This window comes from Anser cygnoides, chromosome 8, assembly GCF_040182565.1.
Source record: "Anser cygnoides isolate HZ-2024a breed goose chromosome 8, Taihu_goose_T2T_genome, whole genome shotgun sequence".
Classification (NCBI taxonomy): domain Eukaryota; kingdom Metazoa; phylum Chordata; class Aves; order Anseriformes; family Anatidae; genus Anser; species Anser cygnoides.
The window spans coordinates 10,763,090-10,786,826 of NC_089880.1; the positions used below are offsets into that span (position 1 = coordinate 10,763,090).

The window sequence follows — 23,737 nt, forward strand, 5'->3', positions numbered from 1 at the left end:
TGACAAGAACGTGACAACAACGTAAAATACTGAGTAGTGTCACTCCATAAAAATCTCTTTTCAGGGGTATTCTTAGGTTACAGTGTTACACCTGGGACAGCTCTCCTCTACTCCCTGTACAAAATACTTTCGCAGATACGAGCAAGACATCAACAAGGAGCTGACAATCAGTGTCCAGTAACTACAATACTTACATTTTTTGGAGATGTCATTTAGAACTGCTGTAGCAGGCACCTTGTTTTCCCACAGCTCAGTTCCTAGACCATTGTGAGCCTGGGTGTTCTGCAGAACTTTGCCTGACACTGTGTATTCTGTGCTGGCTGCCGTCCCTCCTGCAGCCTGGTTTTGAGGCTGAACAGAAGCCTGTGGCTGACCCGGAGTCTGCGCTGCACACGGAGACTGTGCCTGAGCTTGTGCCTGAGCCTGTGCCTGCTGCGCAGCTGCAGCTGCTGCCTGTTGCTGCTGCTTTTTGGCAAATCTGGGTGGCAGCTTGGAGTTCTGACCTCGACCTTTTTCGCTTGATCCTTTTTTGGTCCAAACCTGTAAGTGGGAATCCAATTTTACTCTTACAGCTAATAGCCTGTATATATGCTGTACAGCAGCAAAAGCAAACTGGTTAAGCCTGTCTTAAATGAACTTTTTAATGGGTATTTAACCACATGAACAGTGATTTATTTCTCATCTGAGGAACAATGATTTACTTCTCATCCGTTTTCCTCTTGGGATCAACTGATACACGAGCAATACGATAAAGATTTATACAAGCATGAAGAAATGATGTTTCCAGTTTACCAGTTCCACCTGCCCGACAAGGCCCAAACAAGAAGTACAGAACGCTAAGATGTCCCAGTGAAAATGAGTTTCATTTAAAATTCTGAACATAAAATTAATACAACTATCTAGTTATCTTTAAGGGATGAAAATACAGTTTCTTGGAATTAAGATTCTGCACACTTCACAACATTCTCAGTATCACAAGGAGGTCTTTCGCATTAAAAATGTTTGCTACAAATGTGCCTTGTACCTGCACTGTTTGTTCTTCCTTCTTCCTGCGCTCTTCATCTTGCAAGCGTTTCTGCTGTTTCTTTGACACCACTTCAGTGAAACCATCATCATTCAAGTTAGACTGGGAGTCTTCGACTACTGTCACTTCAGGGTGGTCATCAATGATCACAACACCTATGGAAAAAGGAAAGATGTAGATGCTGCTGTTTTAACAGCTTCACATGCAGCACACAGTAAAATACACCAAGCAAAAATCACTTTAGAGTAGAAGCAATTTCCCCATAAGAAGATATAGATGATGGCCCCGATAAAGATAAGGTTTTTCTTGCTAAGTGCAAGAACTTTAGACTGGTGAACTTGAAGACAGGAAATTGATATTTATAAACTGAAAATCTGGAGCTTCCTGTACCAGACTCTCCAGGAACTAAGAACTAAAACTGCTTAAAACAATACAATTTAAAATAATGAACAACCTTCTGGAATATTCGCTGTGTTTCAGTGATATACACTATCTGCTTATGAAGGTTAAGCAAATTATTAGAGTGTGGTGGAAAATGGTGTGAATGACAGAGTAAAGATTAGGTGGTAGACCAATATTACTCTCATCTGTACAAAAAAATGAGGTATGCCACCTTTTATAGGCGTACACATTACTTAAATATATGACAATGGTGGCAACGCTAAAGTACACAATTATTCTAGTGTTTAAAAAATCATCTTTCCTCTTTTGTAAGTTTTAAACAACCAACACTATATCCAGGAAAGCTATCAAATTCTTGTTAGCATGGTATCTTATCAATACATACTTGCATAATTATTAAGATCAAATTGAGACAAGGCATCCACTTTTTCCTTAGGCTTCTTTGGACCAGCTTTAGGTTCCTCTCTCTTTTTGCCACTTGCATCCTTGGTGCTCTTTTGTCCTGCAGCAGTAACACCTCCTTCTTCCTGATGCAAAGAGTTGGTGGTGGTGGGATCAACACCAGGCACAGTTGCTGTCTGGTCTTCAAATGGCCTGTGTTAGAAAGAAACAAAATTCTATTAAGAAAATTAATGACCAGCACCAGAGCAAATGAAGGAAGGAACTAACAACCTAATGCAAATCACATTATAGGGTTGTGAGTGTCTATTGTGCGACTTCTTAGCAGGCTCCAGACATTTACTTTCAGCAACTGAACAAGCAGAAGCTAAACAGCAAAAGCTGTTTTGGAGACATATCCAATGTTTGCTGCCAAAAAAAAATCACAAAAAAAAAGTACCTAATTTAATTTTAAGGTGAGCTCTGCCTCAGTCAAGGTAGAGACACCAAAAACTCAACAGGTACGCAGTTCAGAACTCTAGTGAAGCCTTCTCTGGAAAAAGTAAAAAAAAAAAATAAAAGAATAGAAGCTTACAGTATGTAACGTGAGCAAATGTAAAAAGGGTAAAAATATAGAAGTTTCACAGGCCAAAAGCTCTTTGAAGCCAGTAGTCAGAAACCAGCATTCTGGCTTTGCTGTGGCACCTGGGAAACCCAGCCTTTGCTTCCACATCATATTTAAGTGACTAGTCCAAAGAAAGCCTTAATATTTTAAATCCAGAGATTAGAGTGGGCAAGCAGTGACACTAGATAATTATCAAGTTCCAATCAAATTTACCATATGGGGAAACAAAGTTTATTCTCAATGGCAAGCATTTCTCAACATGCTTCTCTATGTTAGATGATTGATTTAAATACAGCGAGCCAAATGCAATGCTGCAACATATTAACCTGCAAAAGTGCTCACATTAACATTCCAGCTTGCATCCAAACTTTGGTAAACATACCCTGAGAAACAGGGGTACATTTTTTTAATCAGGCTTGTTTAACATCGTGCATGCATAGGAGTACTCTACTCTTAACTCCATTTTCTAAGTGTCTGCAAACGAATAAATACAGAAAGTACACAGACACAGGTGCATATGCAAACCACAAGAGGACAACACAACCCCAGCTATGTCTGCTTCCTTCCAGAACCTGGTACTTACCCTCTTTTTCCACTTCGGGGTGGAGGACCACTGCGCCTTTCACTCCTAGGCCCTGAGAAGTTCCTTCCCGGCTTAGCTGGCCCATTGTTGCCACGTCGGTTTTGACGGTCTATGCCAGGCCGCTGACTAGAGAAACTTCTCTTGGCTATTTCCCTTTTAGGAGCTCCAGTGTTTTCTCCTGCTTTTGCAGCCACCTGTGCTGCTACATCTGCTGTTTTCTTCTCATCCCTCTCACGCCTCTCATTGAAGTCGCTGCTTTCTGAGGCTGTTTCCCACTCTTCATTTGCCTGGTCTGAGGAATTCTGGTTGGACAAGTCTGGTGTCTTACTTCCTGAAACTTCCAGAGCAGCGTTGGAGGGCTCGTTACCTGCGTTACTGACTGTAGCACTTGTTGATGAGCTGGTTACTGCCTCATTTATCTTGGACGCAGCCTCTCTCTCTTTTAGCCGCCTGAAGCGTGGTGGCTTATCTTGCCTTGGAGGCCGAGCAGGCCTTTGTCTTCGTGGCCTCTCTCTGGTTGGATCAAACTTCCTCTCAAATTTTGGAGGTCTTTTATCAATGGGTATAGGACCGTAATGTTCATTTCTCCTTGGAGGCTCCCCGTCTTCTGTTTTAATGATCTCTGTTTGTCTAGGGTTCCACTGATTGTCTCTGTAGGCTGGTCTCCTTATTGTGGATGGATGTGGAGGACGCCCACCAGGATCCCTACCACCACGTCTATACATCCCCCCTCTGCCTCGTCTAGAAGGCTCTCCCTTAGGAAGAAACCCTGGTTTGGGTTTATTCTCATCATCTCTTATATAGTTTTTTTCTAGAGATCTATTGTCTACTCTGATATTGTTTTCAGGTTTGAATGACAGTGGCTTCATAGGTTTCTTGCCATCGGTTCTCTCCTCTCTTTTTGGGTGCTTGCCTTTGATTAGGCTGTCTTTGTCTGAAAGCAGAGTGTCACTCGCACTTTCATGAACTTCACTGTCAGAGTCAGTCTCCGAACCATGCTGTCGCCGCCGTTTTGGAATTACTTCAAAGTCAGAACTCTCACTGCGAGTTTCACTCTCTTCTCTCTGCCTAACAGGCCCTGAAGGTACATGGTCTGATCTAGGCTTAGTATCTCTGTAGTGTGGGTACTCCCTGTTATGGCCTCTGCTGCCCCGACCACGTCCTCCGTAAGAACCTCTGTAGCTACGACCTCTGGAATAATACTCCCCACGACCTCTGCCTCTGTATCCCTGATCTGGGAACCAGTCTCTATCCCTAGCCTCCTTCCAGTATGTCCTAGGTGGTAAGCCAGGCTCTCTTTTTACTGGTCTGGTTTCTAAGCGTGGTTTCTCCACAACCTCCTTGCTAACTACCTTCTCTGTCTGCTTTTCTTCCTTCACCGCGGTAGCTGGCTGCTGAACTTGTGGCTGCTGCTGCGCTGCAGGCTGAGCAGGCGGCTGCTGCGGTATGGCAGGGGGCAGCTGGGGAGCAGCAGGCTGGGCAGCTGGGAGCTGCTGGGGGACTGGAGGTGTGGATGGCTGAACTGGAACTTTAACCACGGTCTCAGGCTGACTGCTCTCCGGGCTGGCTGGCGTCGGAGCAGCATCCTGGGCTATCTTCTTAGCCAGAGGTGCACTGCTAGAGGCAGACGTCTCTGGCTCAGCCTGAGGCACTGGCACTTGAGGTGCTTCCTTTTTGTCACTTTTTTCAGACTTGCTCAGTTTTTCATTAGCAATCTTTTCTCCTTCTTTCTCCTTCCTCTGCTCACGCTCCTCTCTCTGCTCACGCTCTTCTTTCATATCTCTAAGCACCGGTTTCTTAATAGGACCCGATCTTCTTACTGGTCTATCACTGCCTTCTTCTCTCCTGCCATAACCTGGCCTAGGGCCCCATCTTGTTTCAGACTTAGGTTTGAAGGTTTTTTCAGGTTTTGGTCCTTCTGTCGTTCTATTATTGATCAAAACTTCTTTTTTTGGCTTAACCTCAATTCTCTCAATTATCTCCTTTGACTCAACAGACCTGTTAATCAGTTTAGGGATATTTGCTGTTGTCTCATTCCTCTGTTCTTCTGATTTTAGAGAATGACTTGAACCATGGGAAATGCTTCTCTTTAATGAAGAGTGACTTTCCCCCACAGGTACAAGTTCTTCTGGAGAGCTGCGTGAAACATTCTCATCAACTCCTTCAAAATTAACTGCAGTGTTAGATGTGTCAGTTTGTAGAGGCTGTACATCTTCCAAAGGCCTGCTTGGGAACTTTTGTACCTCAACCTCTCCTGATTCTCTGAAAAAGTCTGTCTTTGGATGAGAGTCCAACTGGTTGTGTTCTACAGGATAAGCTGCAGAGGGAACAGCAACTCGTTCTTGCTCCAAGTGTGCCTCGGACCTAAGAAAAGGCAATTAAAAATGTTACAGTGGGGGAAAAGTTCTTATTGATAAATATTTGCCTAAATAATTTTCTGTTTGCATGAAGGATTTCTGTCAGCTTCAGGAAACATAAGATAGTCAATTTCAGTGTCTGCTATTTTTATGGAGACCCATTTTATTCTACCCCGGTTAAAAATTCAATGTCAAATGTACAGTTCGCTTTAGGAATGTATTAATGGCTATACCTGTACTTTAAAGCAAGCCCCCAGGTTAGCAGGCTAACATCACTAAGTATCACGCAGACCGCAGTACAGCAAAAAAACTTATTTGGGAGATATTTTGAAGATGTACAGGAAGCCTTCCTGACCGCTCAGCATGCAGCAAAGGTCCAAAGGGACTGTCTCAGTTTATACCACTTGTACTTAACACATCACTTTTGAAACTAACATATATCAGACACAAGCTCTCTTGTATGTGGAAGAAGGAAAGCAGATGAAGGACAGGATACAATACTGCAGCAGCATTCCACAAAACTGAAAATTTACAATATTATGGCAATCACCATTCATCAAATTAGGTTAAGGATCCCAAAAACGGGGTAAAATGCCCTTCTACACCCTACTCTAGAGCAGGAATTTCTTACACGAGAGTGCCACGTACATTGTGTCCCTCCAGCCACAACTCCTTTTAAAGTTTTGTGTGAAAAGCAGCAATAACTTGGTCAGAATTTACAGTTTCAGAAGTATTTTACAATACGAATTACATAGCTAAGTGCATTATCACATATTGCTCAGAAGTGACAAGAGTAGCTAATTCAGGCTTACCTCAAGCTGTCAGGCTCTTCTAACACTTTGGGAGGAGAACTAGCTTGCTGAGGTTCTGCATGGGGGTACGGGTCTGACCCCCACATCATACGGGGCTCTGACAGAGGAACAGCGTGCTCTCTTGCTGAGCGAGCTATATGCTCAAATGAATCCGAACTAGCTGCTGATCCTTCTATCTGGTCTCTTCTCATCAGTGGTTTGGGAGGCATAATTCCTGTGACAGGTTTAATTTCAACAATTGAAACCATTTTAACATTAGCAAAGAGACCTAGCTCATAAAACACAAAGAGTATCAGGGGGTCCTGAGAAGCACTATTCTCTCTCCTATCTTTTCTCTGTACCTTCTGTTGCTGGAACCGAATGTTTTTTCGCTGCCAGCTGACTTCAGAATGATGAAGTCATATTCACCACCCTTACCCTCTATAACAACCAGAAGAAAAGCTGTCTGCTTCCACTATCATGGAAAGAACCGGGCCTGTACATCTGTAAACTTGTGGATGAAGTTTCTGCTGCAAGATCTGAATGGCAAAGGCATGGCGAGCGTACATACAAGTGTTTTATGGTACTCTGTTAAGGACTACAGGTCCTATTTTGTTATTAACATTTTAAAGAATTTAGCTTTTCTAATTGCAAGTCAGATGGACACTCTAAAAGTTAAAAAGGACTTTTAGTGCCAGGAATCTGAAAACAGAAATATAACAAGATTCTGAAGGTGCTAGCTAGTACATAAAAATATATATATTTTTTAAATAAAGTGGTACCAAGTGCTACCATGAGAGATAAATGGTTAAATATACCATTTTTATAGTGTAACAACCCAACTCATGCCAGCTTTAACATCTGCAGCCAAGTCTTACATTTGGAATACAGCCCTGTCACTAACATGCCTTGATACGGAAGAAAGCTGTGATTTTACTTTCTAGTCAAAGATATACGTTGATGTATGACTGTATCATTCTCCCAGTATCACTAAAATCTACTTAGTCTCAAATAATGTAGTTTTTTTTTTTTTAAATAAAACTTACCCATTTACAATTACTAGACACAGGTTAAGGAAAGACATCTATTTCAAAACTGAGAAAGTTCAACAGTCAAACGTGCTGCCAGATTTTACCTGGATGAATCGGAGGCATATCCATTGCAGGCCTCCCTGACATCATTCGTGGGTCCATGTAAGACTGCATCATTAGCCACCGGGGATCAAAGCCCATTGAAGCTAAATGCTGAGGATGTGGCTGCATTGGCTGGTAAAGGGGTCTATGCTGGGGAGGAGGTACAGGGCCACTAGAGGGCTGGGAGGGAGCAGACTGCGGAAGTACACCTTGCTGCTGTTGCTGCCACTGCTGTTGCTTCATCTGCTCCTGAATGATAGAAAATAGTATTACAAGATTAAATTTTTTTTTTTAAAGATTAAGACTTGAGCAGAATTAATAAACCTTAGAAACAACAAGTGCAGTCACCTCTGGGATACTAAGCATCCTGAAAATTAATTACAAATATGAATCAGGATGAACAAGGAGAAAAGGAGGGGGGGAAAAAAGGCTGGACAATTTAGAATAACTACAGTTTTACTAGTGTTTCGCTGAGATATAGAACAATCTACACTTTGTGCATGTCGTGAATAACAAGTGCTCTTCAGACCATAGGAACTGAGCGCAAATTACATTCACAAGTGTCATGCCCTTTAAAGAAGAGCTGCAAAAACAATGATCATTAGACAGCAGATTCCGAAAGAATCCACAGGGCAATGCTCTACTTCCAGCAATCGATGCAAAAAGCAGCCAGTTTTAAAAGCCTCTCTTGTCTTCTCCTCCCTTATACACTTTGCAAGTGATGAGAAGTGTTTACTGCAAAGCAAATTCTGCCAATAGAACACATTATAGAAGCTGAAAGCCAACACCTTGGACTTTTAAATAGAACTCCTACAGTCACATTCTTATTTAGAATGAGGCAGAAAGACATTTTAGTGAACTAGTTAGTTACCTGCTGCCTCTGAAATCTTGGCGGTAGTGATTTCTGGAACTGTTTAGAATAGCCTGAGGAAACAGCAGGACGAGGCTGAGATCCTGAATCTGGCTCACTCTCATGAGTCACCTGTGAATTCTCTTTCTCATTCCGACCACTGTCTTGTCGGGTAAAGACTGGTTGATCTTCTGGAAAAACAAACCAAACCAAAACCAAACAGATGTGAGACAAGTGCATCTGAAAACTACAATGATTTCACGTTAACCAGAGCATCAAATAAAGGACCTCTCTAAAATGAATAACCTTTCTCAAACCTCACAGTCTTAGTTCTCAAAGCAGACATGCAAAAAAGTTAAGAACAGCACCTCAAAATATTGTCATTAATACATCTCTCAGCATCCCTTTTAAACTCAAGCTATGCAATCAGCTGTCATTTCTGTTGCAATACTGTGATTTAAGAAGTTCTGTATCAATGCTACCATATTAAATGTGAATCAACTTATTTATGAATCAAAGTTCAGTTTCCCAATCACTTTTATCCATTTAAAGCTTAGGAAACTGTTAGACTATGCTTAACAGTTTTCCTGTTGCCTTCAAGCTCCACTACAAAAAATGTACCAAGTTTAAACATGTGCTCTTCACATCTACTTCTCTAGGCTTGCTTAAAGAACAGAATAGCTGAAATGATTTATGTTGCTTCTTGGCAACATGAATTGCTGACCCTCTTTTAGCAAGAAGAAAGCAAGCCTTTTACTTTTTCTGCGTTCTTCTATGTCCAGCCTAAATCATAGAACCAATTTTTTCCTTTAACGTTTTGATGAGCTTGCCAAACAGGTCTAGCTCAAAGGACAGAGTCAGCAACTGTAATGTGCCAGGAAAATAAGTGCTCTAGATGCACTTAATTAGGTATTCAAATTAGACTCTTAGATTACTACTATGCTCTGTGTCTCAGCTTTAAGAAAGACAACTCCTACTTGTGTGCAAGCATACCTTTTTCTTCCTTGTTATTCCTGCTTTCACTTTCTTGTTTTTCTACTGCAGGTGTTGCCACAGGTTCTACAGGCTCAGGAGCCTCATGTGCTGGTTTCTCCTCTTCTTTCTCCTCCTTTTCTTTCTCTTCTGTCTCCACCTCCCTTTCTTTCTCATTCTCCTTTTCTTGCTCTTTTGCTTTCTCCAGTTTTTCTTTTTCTTCTTTTTCTTTTTCCCTCTCCCTTTCCCTCTCTTTTTCCTTTTCCCTTTCCCTCTCCCTCTCCTTTTCTCTTTCCCGTTCTCTCTCCCTCTCTCTCTCCCTTTCCCGCTCCCGCTCCCTTTCTCTTTCTCTTTCCCTTTCCCTCTCTCTCTCCCTTTCCCTCTCTCGTTCTTTCAGAGGGTCTTCTCGGGAGGGTTTTGTCATACAGCCAAATTTCTCATTTAACCGTTTCAGCTTTTCTGCACAAGCTGCTTTTCTTTGTTCTTCCATTCTTCTTTCTTCCTCTTCTCGTCGTTTACGGGCTCGCTCAACTGCAGCAGATATCTCTGATTGTTGTCTTCTCCTCTGTTTCCATATTTCATCTTCATCTGGTACTGGTTTAGGGGGAAAGGGTCCCTGCCTTCCAGGTCCTATCGTGCGATCAGGCGGAGGGGGATGCTGCGATATTAAAATCACTAAGTCAGGTAGAGCACATATTATATAGAACAGCTAGGTGAAATACTACATTTTAACTATAGCCAACGGATGTGTTTGGATTGCACTTTTTAAGTGACATTTGAGAGACAAACCAAGACCCCACCCTCCTGCTCCAGTTACAACCCATGCAACCTGATCTCAGAAAGGAGAAGAAAAGATTCAGCTGGGCTCATGTCACTGCTCCATATCATTGCTAATGGCAAAGTGACTACGAAGATGACAAAAACCTTTTAGATTTGGTTACTGCCTGTTTGGGACAATTCAAAGTCCCCCAAGGAGCCAAAGAAATTCAAGGTTATCATAGGATAACAGCAATTTTAAAAAGGACTGTTGAAAATAGGTAAGAAGCTGCTACCTCCACACTTCACTTGGAACTTCATCTCCCTGTCTGCCTGGGCATGCAGCCAATGCTTGGCCACATTCAGCCCTTAAACAACCTCCCCACATCCCTGTCCTCTCCAGTCCCCACACAAACACTGAATAATCAAAACCACTGGAAGTTTGCATGTATTTCATATGCCACTCTCAAGATGGGGCTACTTTACACAGTTTGCAGTGTGGTTGTGTTGAGGTCCCACTCCTACTTGGCCCTAGGTTCTACATCACTTGTTACAGAGAAGGCTTATCCCTATGCGAAGCATGTTTACTTTTCCTAGTCTAACTCCCTCTGCTATCACATTAAAGAATTTAACTCAAGAAAATAAGGACAATCCTAATCTTTCTTACCGGTGGTAGAATAGATTTGGGATGAACGGGACCGCCTCTGTCGTGTATAGAGGGCTGTGCTGGACCCCGATCCTATTGGATCAAACACAAGACCAGGGTAAACAACCTTACAACAAAAGTAAGGCTGGCAACTTTCAGATGTACTGTTTTCTACTACCTTGTATATGATATAAATCTGTATGCAAAAAGAGGGCAAGGACATCTCCATTTCATGTACTGACAGTTGTACAACTTTAAGAATTCACACATCCAAATTTCAGAGTTTAGTCCACTGCACTGTTTTTCCCTAGGCTCAATGTAGCATCTAACCATGGAAGGCTACATGATCTTTACACAGAGAAAAAGTGCAATGAAAACAAATTCAAGATCTATCTTCGCTCTTACTGGCGTCAGGAGAAAGTGTTTCCCTGAAATTTTCAGACAAAGCCAACAGCAGCTTTTACTCATGGGAAAAAAAAAAAGACTGAAGCAGATATGAACTGAGTTAGTTGCCAGTCTTCCTTTATTACAGGGTAATCCAAAAACCAAAAAGGTCAAACTGATGAACGCTACACGGTCTGTAGAAAATTTGTCTACCTGAGAAGTCAGAAGCAAGCTGATACGATACTGTTTGTATTAAAGAAAGCCAGGTCATGATATAAAAAAAAAAAATCAGGAAATGTGTGGGCCAACAGGGTGCTATTTACCCTGTGCCACTATAAAACATAACGGACACCAGAATGGCTTCATTCTGTTATAGGAATGGACAGGCAGAAGAACCAAGTTAAGACATGTCACTTGAGCCACAGTAACCAACATAAGAGTTCTTACCCCCTCACATCTAGATAAAGACATGCTACTTTATTTTGGGACCAGAAAAAGCTAAGCAGCACTCCATCAGTTATCACAGCTAAGATAAGCATTAACTGATGCTTTTACTCATGTTCACAACCTTAATCGACCTGGCAGTTTGGAAAGACACCTGCACTGGCCCTCTTCTGACAAGGCTGATGCCAGAAAAGTCGAAGGGAAGAAAACACAAACCTGATCAAGCTGAGAAGTTTTGCCATAAGGCCCTTTGGCCGCTGTTGTGGAAACCTGGGTGGCAGACTTAGCGTTTGTCTGCTCTTCTGCTTCCTTCTGGCCATCAGGGCTCTGAGAATCTTTTGTTGGTGTTTGTTCATCACTGTGCAAAGAAATAAGAAAAACTGAAGGTGTACTCCATATAGGGCTTTGGTGATTTATCTTCTATCCCCTGCGTCTCTTAGCAAGAGTGAAAGATCCTCACAGCAAAGATCACTTCCGCTGCATGCCCACGTGACTGCCATCTGCAGACAGTTATGCAGTTTAATACAATACTAAATTACTGCAATAAGCGTTATTGAAATGAGTACTTCTTACATCTCATTCAACTTTCCCAAGAGCTAAGCTAGTTATGTGGCATTCACACCAACTGGCAACACCAACTCACCCACTTTCCTTCTCTTTTTGACTGCTTCCTTGCTCATCGTCATCACTGAAGTTCAACTGCTCAGTGTAATCCACTTCACTCTGAGCCCCTGATGCATAAGCAAATAGTCGATTAATCATTCAGAAGGATTCGATATACAAATAACAGAGATCATCAGTCTGACGTTCTTACCTGCCCAGCCTTCATCAGCCTCAGCATCCAGGTTATCAAATTTATCAAGTTCTTTCAGCTCACTAGCACTAAGAATGGACGGGCGCTCAATAGGTTCTGAACACCATGAAGGTGGTCCTCTTCCTCTCGGCCCTCTGAGAAAGAGAAACAAAGGTGACTGTCACTATTTATCCAGCAGAATATCTAGATAAAAGGCCAACTTGTATGACGATTGTTTCAAGTATACACTACACTGTTCTCTCACATCAGTTTAAATGTGAAGCGTCATCCATACATAAGACTACTGTAGTTCAAATCATTACTGCTACACCACCACAGTTCTCCATGGAAGAGAAAGATTAGATAACATAGCCTTGCTTGCACACTTCGCAAACAAGCCAAATGTTCCATGCTGTTTGCTGACAGTAGAAAGCCACATACCTTGTAGCTTTCAAACAATGCACTGCATAGACTTGACACCCTTCTTATGCCACTATCCACTTCAGAGATATTTGTTTGCATTTTTCATGCTTTTTCCACTGCCGAAGGTTCTGCACTCTTTCTATTCCTATACTCAAGTTCTCCCAGTCATTGCCCAGCTTCTCCTGCTCCCTTCCTGGATTCCAACCACAGACTATCTGTCAAAAGTTGTACCACACTGCCTACCTGCCTACATGATGCCATTTCCTTGTGCATGTGCACAGCCATCCTCAACTAGGGGAACACACACAGAAAGGAGTAAAATTGATTTCATAAAGGATTAGAGTTCTACTTTCATTGATGAGCAGTAGAGTTGAGAACCACGAATTTACTTTCATTGTGACAATGGAACAATCATTTGACAGGCAAGGTGCTGCTTGAAGTTACAAATGTGTCCCTAACTGTCTCCTGCTCTTCAGATTCAAAAGCTCTGTAACATGCAGGATTCCTTTAAAGCAGGATCCCTGTAAGTTTTGCAGTTGAGCTGTGAAACAAAAGCCACTCTGTGGCACTGCTCCACAGAAGCCAAACTTGAGACTAATCAGTGACAGCACATAATTGTAACCAAGACTTACAGGGCAAAGTATTTTTTTGTTATTATTTTTCCCCCCAGTTTGAATCACACGCACAGTTCATACTTAGAAAACAAGAACACTTGTAAGGTGTCTTACCTACTGGGCTCAGAATTAGGAAACCTTGTGGGTCCTTGCATGGAAGGAGGATACGCCATTCTAGGATACTGATTGAACATCTAAGAAAAATTTCAAACAGGAGACATTTGTTAAAAACCATCATTGCATTAAATATACTGACATCATCACAGGAATCATAATGGAAGTAAAGTAAGGCTCTTCACTTAAAACAGTCTTCTCAAACGACAAGCATGTGATGTCAAGCCACCAAGGTGGAGCGATTGTAAGTATTTGTCAACTCCTGACAAGTTGAAACTTAGCGTAACAGGAGTGGCAATATATGGGTACATCCTTTGAGGAGTTGGTTGTTATCCCACCGTTCTAGCTAAACTACTGAGCTTTCCTTGGGGGGAGGAGAAGGGGGTTTAAAGCAATCACACCAGCCAGTAATCAAACTTTTTGTGTAGCCATCACTTACGTAAGGTGGCATCATTGCCCTGTACTGAGATGAGATAGGTGGTTGCTGCTGGCCATTCAGCTTGGGCTGCGGGACTTGTGGTAACCGCGGATCCCTCTTCTCTGCTGCCTTCTGGCCATCGTTTTGTTCTGCTGGTGTAGCATTACCATCTTCTTGCCCAAGACCTTCTTGATCAGCTGGAGAATTGGGTGAGTTGCCTTTATTACCACCTTCTCTCCAGTTAGTAGCATCTGCATTGACAGAATCAGTACGAGAAAACAAGACAGACTTTATATTACAGATTCACAGACAGGAATGAGGAAAAATACATTCTTCCTACGCAGCTCTCAGTGACACAGGAATGTCTGTCCGCACAGATCGCTATTTGCTACTGAAACAAACAATAGCCACTTGAGAAAACGGGGAATGCTTTCTGATCCTCTCCAGCCATACCTCCAGCTGTGATCCCGAAGGGTAAGAGTTAAATAATAGACCACTAGTTGTTTTTCTCTGCCTTCCAAAACACAAGGCAATTTAGGAAGGATATTGATAATAGTAAAATGCAAAGATTAAGCTGCTTATGCAGAGGCCTATCATGAATCTCTCAAGCAGCTGGAAATGACATATCTGTGCATTGTATTTCTAAGTAAAGACAGGTATCCAGAGTCTGGCTTGTATCGGATAAGGATGGAATAGAAGTAACGAGGGCTGTACTTAATTAGTTATTTAGAGAGTTCTTTAAATACACATCGTGTCCACTGTGACATCTGGCAGGTAGAAGTAAGAAAATGCCAATACAGTGCAACTAACAAATGTTCCTCAGAGCACAAGTGGACTACTGACCAGACCAGGCAAATAGAGGGGACTGCAGGAGAAGATTAAACACCTGTTTTCCACACTGGGAACACAGTAAAGTAGAAAAAAATCTTTATGACAAGCTCTTAAACAAGATAACTGTATGATGGAGATAGTCACACGATTTTCATGTGGGAGGACAGTTTGCAGCTGTTTCTTTCCTGTAGGTATGTTTGTTAAAATAATGAATTCATGAATTATTTTGTACAGGGAGCACATACCCTTGTAATAAATGAGTTCCAGACAACTGCATGCGATCTCACAAAAATCTGTACCATATACTTACTTTGTGGACGTAAGCTAGGTCCAGATCCATGGGTCTCTTCAGGTGCATCTTTATCTTTGCCTGACTTTTCCTGATCCCCAGCTGCCGGCAGACTGGGAAACTCTTGCTGGAAATAACTATTTACTGGAAGAGCTGGACCTACAAAAGAAGATATTCACAGAGTCACAAATTTTCCGGAGTCAACAGTTCAGAAAGCGATTCCTATCAGCCTGATCATCCTTAAAATGTGAACCATAGAACCGCATTAATTTACTGGTAATAGAATTCATGAGCCAAGAGCAATCCTCATAAAATATTTGCATTTGCTACCAAAGTTGTTAAACTTACTAGGCCAGCTATCACATTTATTTGGAATGAGAATAATCCAGAAGCAAGCACCAGAGAGCAATAATCAACAGTTTGAATTGCCCAATGGAATGAGACATAGCATGGAGAATACCTGAAGCTCTTCAGCTATGTTAGCACATCTTTTTTTTCCTTCCAGACAAAGATTTCCCTTCTTTTATGCTGTAACTGCTGTCCACTGAAGGACAGGCAACCATGTTATCACAAAAGTCCTTAAGATTATTCACTATTCTAACAAGTTGTTCAGGATTTTTAAAGGCCAAATTTACATTGCAAGAAGAGTATCAAAACACTGTCAAGCTTTGATTTCTAAAACCTAAAACATCCTAACTCCAGATTGGAATTTAAGACTTCTGTTGCACATGGTAGAGAGGCCAAATAAGTAGATTGTCTTCTGTAGCAGGTTTCATTAGCATCTACTCTGAATCAATCCCCCATCCCATACACATAATGAATATTGACCTCTTAGGTCAACAGCCTTCTAATACCGAATGACTGATAATCTTACTGAGGGAAGATTTCTATTCTAACAGCCTGAGTAACAGTCTGCTCATATACCTGCTCTTAGTAGCTACGGTAAGAGACCGTGTATTAGGCTATACGGGCTCTAAGGCAAACTGACAAAAAAAGGATCTGAACATTTACAGCCCAAAAGACATCCAACCTCCATTATACGTGCTTTTTTTTTAAGCCAGCAGCTACAAGAGGTTATGTTCTCTCTGATCTGTGAAAAAATTCTTCATAGCAATACAGGATAAAAGACAGGGATCCTCACTCTTTTCATTTTCTTTGTGATAGTATGACAAGCAAATGCCACAATATTTAGCTCTGTGACTAAAAACTGCATTACAAGCGTAAGAATTATCAAAGATTCGATGGTAGCAATTAATCCCAACTCCTAACCAATGTGTGAACCAAAAAATAAATGCTGCTCATTAGATCATGGAGATTTTTTTTTTCCCTGTGTGGTCACCCATAGCATCAGAGAAGGGCTTAGTTTTGCCTCACTCAACTGAAGTCTTACACAAGAGCATGAGGCAGTTGGCTGGATGACTGCTGGAATGCATATGAGGCATCTGGAAGAAGTACAAGTTCCAGCAGCCAACTGCAGATCAGCAAAGTATGAACACAACAGGTGTATCCCAAGTTGCAAACTGAGGATGATAGCAAGCAGCTGATGCCAATTCTCATTCTGTTTTTCTTCTTGAAACAGCAACCCCCTACTGCATTAATTGAAAGAAATGAGGACACCATCTGGGCTTGGCACACAAGCTGCCATGGTAACCATAAAATAATTAGCTAAATGCATTTTGAAGCCATTGAACTGAATCACTATTTGCTGTGTCACATCAGAGAAAATCTTATCAGCTTATGTAGAAAGCCTGCTGCAAAGTTTTCTGCATTCCAGCATTGTTTTTTTTAAAACCTATTATATAACACTCTTGCAAGAGCTTTATGGAGGAGAGTTTCTGTATTTGAGAATGAAGGAAACACTGAACATTACACAGGAGAGCAAGAAGTGAAGGATCTAGAATTGCTGCATCTAACACTCGCAGCAAAAAAAATGGCCAAGTCATTAGATACGTGATGCTAACTCCAAATAATGGCTTAGAAGTTAACTCCATTCAATCCAGATTTTACTACTCTAAGATTTCTATCTGAAAGAGAAATCTTTCAATAAGAAAACTATCAATAAGAAATTCAAATATTTTTTCCAGTCACAGGAAGCTTGCAAGTCTCAAATTTAAGAAATAAACCATGTTGTTAATTTCCAAAATGGAGACAGGAATCCTAAGTAAGCTCTCACTCTAGGAGCAATTTTTAAACCCTGCTGAAGATTTAACTCTGATCTTACACCTGTCACAAAAACACTCAAGCCAAGATCCACACTAGTGGAAATTGTATGTTGTATGAAATGATGGAGAACTATTATGTAAAACAGAGAAAAAAACAGTTTTAATGCTTTTCCCCAGAAAAAAAAGAAAAAAAACAACCCTACTTGAACACTATCACTTTGAAAACAAAATAAGTAAGGAGTCTATAAAACAAAAGTACTGTCATAGTAAACATTTAAATAGAAGTGAGACTACACACATTTTGCACAAAACAATCCAAAATTATGACTACATCGACTACTAACTGTTTATGGTTCTCATGCCAAAATTGTATGGTTGGCCATTACTGAGATTTTCTCTCCCCACCGCTGCCATGTTCAGCATTTTATGCCACGACCACCATTTCCCTGTCAATCCAAAAAAAAAAGGCTACACAGGTCCTTTAAAGGCAGTCAGACCTGCTGCTAAATTGGACTGGAGCTCGCTTGAGTGCCAGGACTAGCTCACTTTCAGCCAAGAAAGTTGCTTCCACAGCATTCTTAGTCCCAGCTGGCTTGCTCAAGACTGAGTCTGGGTCTCTCACAGCAGCGCTCACAGTCCGCAAGGCTAGACAAGAACCTTTAACATCACTTACCATCTTGTCCACCTGGCTTGGTGTTGGCCCATGATTTGGCAACAGGAGGTGCTTCTGGAGGAGCAGGAGCAGCAGGTTTTGGCTGTGTCTGTGGCACCTCTGGCTGTCTGAAATTAGAGAAAAAGCACTCATGAATACAGGAGAATGAGTACAGAGTAAGATTGTCAGGAATACTGCTGCCAACAAGTGAATGAAAGGAGCTAACTATGCAGCTGAAGACCCATTAACTACTTCGCTGTAGAAAAAGCATCTTCTCATATAAAAGGAGTTGTGACAGTAACAGTTAAAATTGGAATAAATCAGCTAATTTGATCAAAAAATCTACAACCATGGAAGGGAATAACGCAGAATAATGTTCTCTTGGCGCAGGAGCTGGGAGAAGAAAGAACTTTAAAAAAGACTGCCATAAACAGACAGAAAGAAGACAAGTATGTCAGAAATTATTAAGTAAAAAGAACTAATAAGGAAAGCTAGAGACATTATGAAAAAATTACGGGTACCATGAATTGGAACAAGAAAGTTTACATCTGTTAAGAGCAAAGACAGTCTCAATTTTGCCATCTTGACAATGAAAACAGACATTTAACAACTACTCATTCTTTCCAATCCAAAAAGTGAGCGTATTCTAGAGGAAAATATTTTTTTAATCTATAAATTCAGTAATGCTGCATAACCTCTTTCAAGAATGTCTGAAACCTGCACATGCAATTAAGTTAAGACTTCAAAGCATCAGTGTCTCAGCCAGTCAGGACCTCCAGCTCCCAAGTACTCTTTTTTTTTTTTGGTAGCATAAGAATGATAGGGGAAGTCTGATAGTCTAGACCTTCTGTATTGTACCAGTGAAGAAAGAACTAGTACAATAATGTCCGGTAGCCTCCTCACTTTGCACCACAGACCTTGAAGATTAATTTGCTTTGTATGAAGGATAATAATAAACTGACATCCATTAACATCTTTTTCTGGAAAACAACCCTTCAGATTCTGTAGTTATCTCTATAAATGTTATACAGTTAACTTCCTAAAAGGCAGCCATGCATAATATTTCAATGAACAATTTTAAATGCTTTAAATCTCAGATTTTATTCATTGGGGCTCCACTCTGTTACATAACTCCAATTCTGAACGGGCTCGGCTATCTAAACCCTGTCCTATAGGTACACCATTCGATGAGGGAAAGAACTCAGCTTGGGGCCAGCTGATTTAATCAAGTCAATGCACAACTGGCTGCACTACCCAGGAAAAGGGATAGAGGCAATACACATAGGAAGAGCAACAACTTGGGAAAGCAGCAGGGAAAGAATTAGTAATCACAGGAAACAAGTAATTCATGTGAACTCCAAAATAGTGAAACAATAGAAAAAAGGATTTAAACTAAATACCATACCGATAAAGATATTTCCTTTATCCAGTATTCTTGGGGTGAATATCAGAACACTTGGAAATAGCAACACTTTAAAATACATTGAAAGCTGGAGAAAAATGGCCTGAAGACTTGACCGAACTCTAGATGCCTTGAATTTAGGAAATTTGACTTGTGGCCTGGGCATACACACCAATGTGAAGGAACAAGTTCCTTCCACCCATTAGTTCTACTTACATGTGGTTTTTAAGGCTTTTATCAGAATAATGCACAATGAAAACCAAGGCAAACACCTTCCAGTTGCAGATAAGGGGCAGCTATTTATTTACAAACATACAGCTACTGGGACATACTTCTAACATCCATAGGAGGCTATGGAAAAGCAGACAAACATTATAAAGTGTTTTTATTAAATAAGACATTGAGCTCAACACCAATTTAACTAGACCAAATGTAAATAACTTCTGGTGTGTAGGAAAAAATACCCTACAGAACACTGGGCAGAGTATCGTAAATTTGTGGTTTCATAAACCTAAAATAAAAGCTAAACACAATAAGTATCTCCTGAAGTCTAACAGCCTTTCAGAGAGATGTCAAAATTGACATCTAAATGTAGGAAAATACACAGGAAGAAATGAAGTGACAGCAAGAAGGGGAAGCCAACCTTCAATCATCTGTTGCTTTCACAAGAGCACAACAAACTACCACCACCACATCACTGCAAGAAGCAGCAAAGCCTCTGCTGCGTGATTGAGACACCGGCTGCAGAGCTTAGGTAACCACAACCACAGCTCCACAAGGAGTTCGATTTCCAGCATGAAACTGGATCTATATCCAGATTGGAGATGGCAGACATTTCTTCCTACAACTTGAACTCAGTGCCTCTATCTTCTGTTTTCAGAACAATTTATGTTGAAGAATAAACACTTAAAAGCCACTTCCACTTCTGTAGTGAGAACAATATTGTTTTTTAAGCTTAAATGGCAATAAATTTCGCTTTAAAGCGCGTTCTGATTAGATTATTGAAACATTTTGCTCTATTTTCTTTTGAGGTTGCCAAGAGACTTCCCATACAATTGTGAAACAAACTTAGTGGATGAAACTGAACTGAGCACAGGCAATTAAATTATACACAGCATACATCTGAGAATCAACATCACCCCCACTTCTGTTTTGTTTGTATCACTTCTTGTGGCAGTGTGAAACTACAGCATGACATTTAAGATACAAAATTTTTGTCTGAAGTCTGTGGAATTTATGGCATACTAAACAAACAAATTAAAGTGCAAGTATTAAGAACCGCTAGGAAAACAAAGCAGAGATTCTAACTAATGTATACAAACCAAGGATTTAAGCTTTTGCTGCCCTACATCAAGAAAAACAGATTAAACCAAACATCTTTGCATTCTCACAAACTTGCAAGCTATTATTTAACTTAGCTGCTGTGTACCCAAGTATTCCTCTTAGAGCTTAAAGAGAATTTTAAGGCAATTAAACCAATTGTGGTGCTTTTTGTTGTGTCCCCCTTCCCACAGTTACTATCCCCTAATAGTATTATTACTACTTACAAAAATTTATAGCGATGCTTTGTCCTCTCTAGTAGCTATCTTGAGGACTGTCAAGTCTAAACAGTTCCTTCCCACTCCTTACCCATCACTAGTTTTAAAAAACTTGAGAAATGTTACAGCAAAACAGCCCTGATCTCATTAGTCACTTACTTTTCTTCTTCATGCTGTTCTTGTTTTGAAGCCCATCCTGTGCCATCCTTAGGCACAATGTTCACATTAGGGTCATTGCCTTTGTTCTCTGCTTTGAGACTAGGGAGGTTAGCTGGCGGAGGCATCCTCCTCGAAATAGCAACTTTTCCAAGGCTTTGTAATCCATGGCGTGTGGCAACTGCATGCCAAAACAGAAAGTTCAAGTTAACAATGCTGAGTGGCAGGCAGAATTCCTGCAAAGCTGCAGGAATCAATTTCAAAGGTTTGCAAGAAAGTGAGAAAATTTAAGACTGTTAGAATTAGAAATTAAAATTATTCATGACTTAATTTTAAAAATGGGAATTTTAAATACGTGGCCTGGGAGAACTTGAGTATTTTGAATAACGAATCACTATGGTTAACCTATTCCAGAAACAAAAAGGGATATATGGCCCCATGTTTGTATGCAATGCTCACGACAGAAAGTTAGAGGAGCCATTTTAAATATGATGTTAGTTTCTTAATATCCCTTCAGATGTCACCAAGCATTATTCTCTCACTCCTCGGGGGGGGGGGGGGGGGGGGGGGGGGGGGGTTAAACACGCCTTGACTCCAGGAATACCATCATGGTTCCATCCCACTTTTTTTTTGCTGCCAGTTTCAGTTGGCAGATGCTGCTCTTGCAAAAACATTCCTGCAGAATGTGTTTACTCCATACCACTATTATGAAAAAACAGTATGAAGCCAACGCACTACGCTGGACATTCAACCTACCAACTACTCAATTCAGATGAACAAGTGCAAGATAACATCCTAAACATGTTATACCAAACATCTCAGTTGCAACCTTTGAAAATTATATTATGGTAAACTTCAACAAATTTTGAACCCCCATCCCAATTCCTCACACAAACAGTCTGTGTCCACCCCCACCTTTTGTCAGCAAAACGGACAAAAATACGAAAATATGCATTCCTCCTCTCCCCCCCCCCCCCCTTTTTTTTTTTGTAATCAGACAACTCCAGTTCTGCCAAGGTTTGTTACTTATACCATGCAAGGAACAAATGCGTTCACTGAAGATCTCAAAACAGCAGTGCTTTTACCTCTGAGAATATCTTTTAAAAATTCACTAAAAAGCACGGCTGGGGAATGGCTTGTCATATGCTGATAACGAATGGAAACTGCAGCTGTAGAACAGTTCTTAGTTACTTATATTCTGCTTTCTAATAGACTGAAAATGCTGACTCCCTTAACTGAAACTGTAGCTCATAGGTAACCAGCAAATGTAATCAAGATTGTTTTTCCACAATTCTTCCTATTAACTACTGTAACCACAGCCAAATTTTTTTAACTGCTTGATAATGATCACATCCTTTGCACTCTTAATTAGCTGCACAACAGTAACGATGAAACAGAATGCATAAATAAAGCCAGTTTAACTCACCTGTGGTTTTCTGAGTTTCCAGTGACTTTCCTTTGTAAGTATTAAACAGACTGAGTGTTGCATACTTTGTTTTTCCATCCTTTGCTTTTGTACTCTGGCCTGACTTTTCCGACATTTCGATGGAAACTCATCGAGTCTGGTACCTCCCGCTCACTCCTCAAAATCAGCCTGAAAACAAAACACCAGAAGAGCAAAACAGCTTGAATACAAGCCAATACTTAAGAGAGTTCACAACACAAAACTTGACCACTTACTTAATGCCGATAGCACTGTTTCTGTTAAGCAAACTGCAGATGTCTTCAAATACATTAGACCCAGGAACACCTAGCCCTATGAAACTCTATGCCATTTTAAAGGAACATCACAAAATCATCAGGAGGGTCAACATTCAAGCAGTATCAAACCCCCAAAATGTTAAATATTGTCTATGATCTCACTAAAAAAAAGGCATGCAGAGTTTCCATCAGCAGCTAGTTCCCCACTGGGGAAGCTCAATGACCTCACCCACTCCTGTAGCCAAGCACTGAGATACCACTAACTGTGGTACAATATTTCTGGAATTTGCTTTTTCCAATTAAAACCACCATGAACTCAGCAGCTAGAAAAAAAAATAAATATACCGAGTCAGAAGTTTCTTCAAAGCTAGAAACAGAGTATGTTCAGATAGGCAGGGTAAAGGAGTTCCTTAAACTAAGAGTTACACTATTCTTCTTGCAGCAGTAAATTACAGGGCTGCTAGAACAGGTCATCCGTCTCCTTCCCCCAGGATAACAGGCCTTGAGAAGAACCACCCAGTAATTATCACTGATATTTCACTGGTTCTTAGAAGGAACTTGCCAGCATGGCTGCTCATCATCAGGCAGCAACACAAGGGAGCATTCCCTTAAACAGAATATTATTATATAGTTAATTTAATCTTAAAAACACTGAAAAAAATCATTACACCCCTTACTACAACCACTTTTTTTCCCCACGTAGATTCCAGAAGTTAGGGATGTTCAAATACTCGTGCATTTCATTCTAAGAGCAGACAAAAAGAACCAAGTCAGAGCTGTACATCCTGCTCAAACCCTTTGGTGATCAAGCAGCTCCCTGGTCAAACTCAGTCTCAAAAGACCTTCAAGAGAAACCCAATTTGCACGCAAGGCACTCATGTATTCAGAAGAGTCTGCACAAACAAGCAGTCCAAAAAATAAGACACTTATTTGGTAATAACAGACAAAGCAATGGCAAAAGACCAGGGAAGTTTCATTTATATGAGAATGGTAACATTCCTACCCTCCCTTCCTCCTACCTCAATTTACAAGCCATGATTGAAAGGATTAATGACTGGAGATGGCAGACAGGCTTAGAACGGTCCAACTTCAGTAGTAGGTTTTGGGCAGATGCTATTCTATTACAATCCGTGCAGACCGCTGCAAATGGGACACTCTTCAGCTTTGTACTGGGCCACATACATGGCTAAGAGATGCATTCTCACCTCTCACAAAGGGAAAACATTTTACCCATTTTTTTGGCCAGACTGGTCAGCATACTCCCATCATCCAAAAACTCGAAATAAAGGCTGTAAGCAG

General features: G+C 40.9%; 1 protein-coding gene across 3 annotated transcripts in view; it reads right to left on the reverse strand.

Moving 5' to 3' along the window:
• Positions 1 to 23,737, reverse strand: part of PRRC2C (proline rich coiled-coil 2C) — a 70,326-nt gene that overhangs the window by 30,130 nt on the left and 16,459 nt on the right. For all 3 annotated transcript variants that reach the window (XM_067001508.1, XM_067001509.1, XM_067001510.1), the window contains exons 3-20: positions 22,164 to 22,331; positions 20,741 to 20,918; positions 17,663 to 17,769; positions 14,849 to 14,986; positions 13,729 to 13,958; positions 13,290 to 13,369; positions 12,160 to 12,293; positions 11,989 to 12,076; positions 11,562 to 11,703; positions 10,539 to 10,610; positions 9,137 to 9,773; positions 8,165 to 8,334; positions 7,296 to 7,542; positions 6,182 to 6,395; positions 3,013 to 5,376; positions 1,812 to 2,020; positions 1,025 to 1,179; positions 195 to 540 (exon numbers count right to left, since the gene is read on the reverse strand). In XM_067001508.1, the coding sequence (XP_066857609.1) occupies positions 195 to 540; positions 1,025 to 1,179; positions 1,812 to 2,020; positions 3,013 to 5,376; positions 6,182 to 6,395; positions 7,296 to 7,542; positions 8,165 to 8,334; positions 9,137 to 9,773; positions 10,539 to 10,610; positions 11,562 to 11,703; positions 11,989 to 12,076; positions 12,160 to 12,293; positions 13,290 to 13,369; positions 13,729 to 13,958; positions 14,849 to 14,986; positions 17,663 to 17,769; positions 20,741 to 20,918; positions 22,164 to 22,278 (5,626 nt within the window). In that variant the 5' untranslated portion in view covers positions 22,279 to 22,331. The remainder of the gene's footprint in view (positions 1 to 194; positions 541 to 1,024; positions 1,180 to 1,811; positions 2,021 to 3,012; positions 5,377 to 6,181; positions 6,396 to 7,295; positions 7,543 to 8,164; positions 8,335 to 9,136; positions 9,774 to 10,538; positions 10,611 to 11,561; positions 11,704 to 11,988; positions 12,077 to 12,159; positions 12,294 to 13,289; positions 13,370 to 13,728; positions 13,959 to 14,848; positions 14,987 to 17,662; positions 17,770 to 20,740; positions 20,919 to 22,163; positions 22,332 to 23,737) is intronic.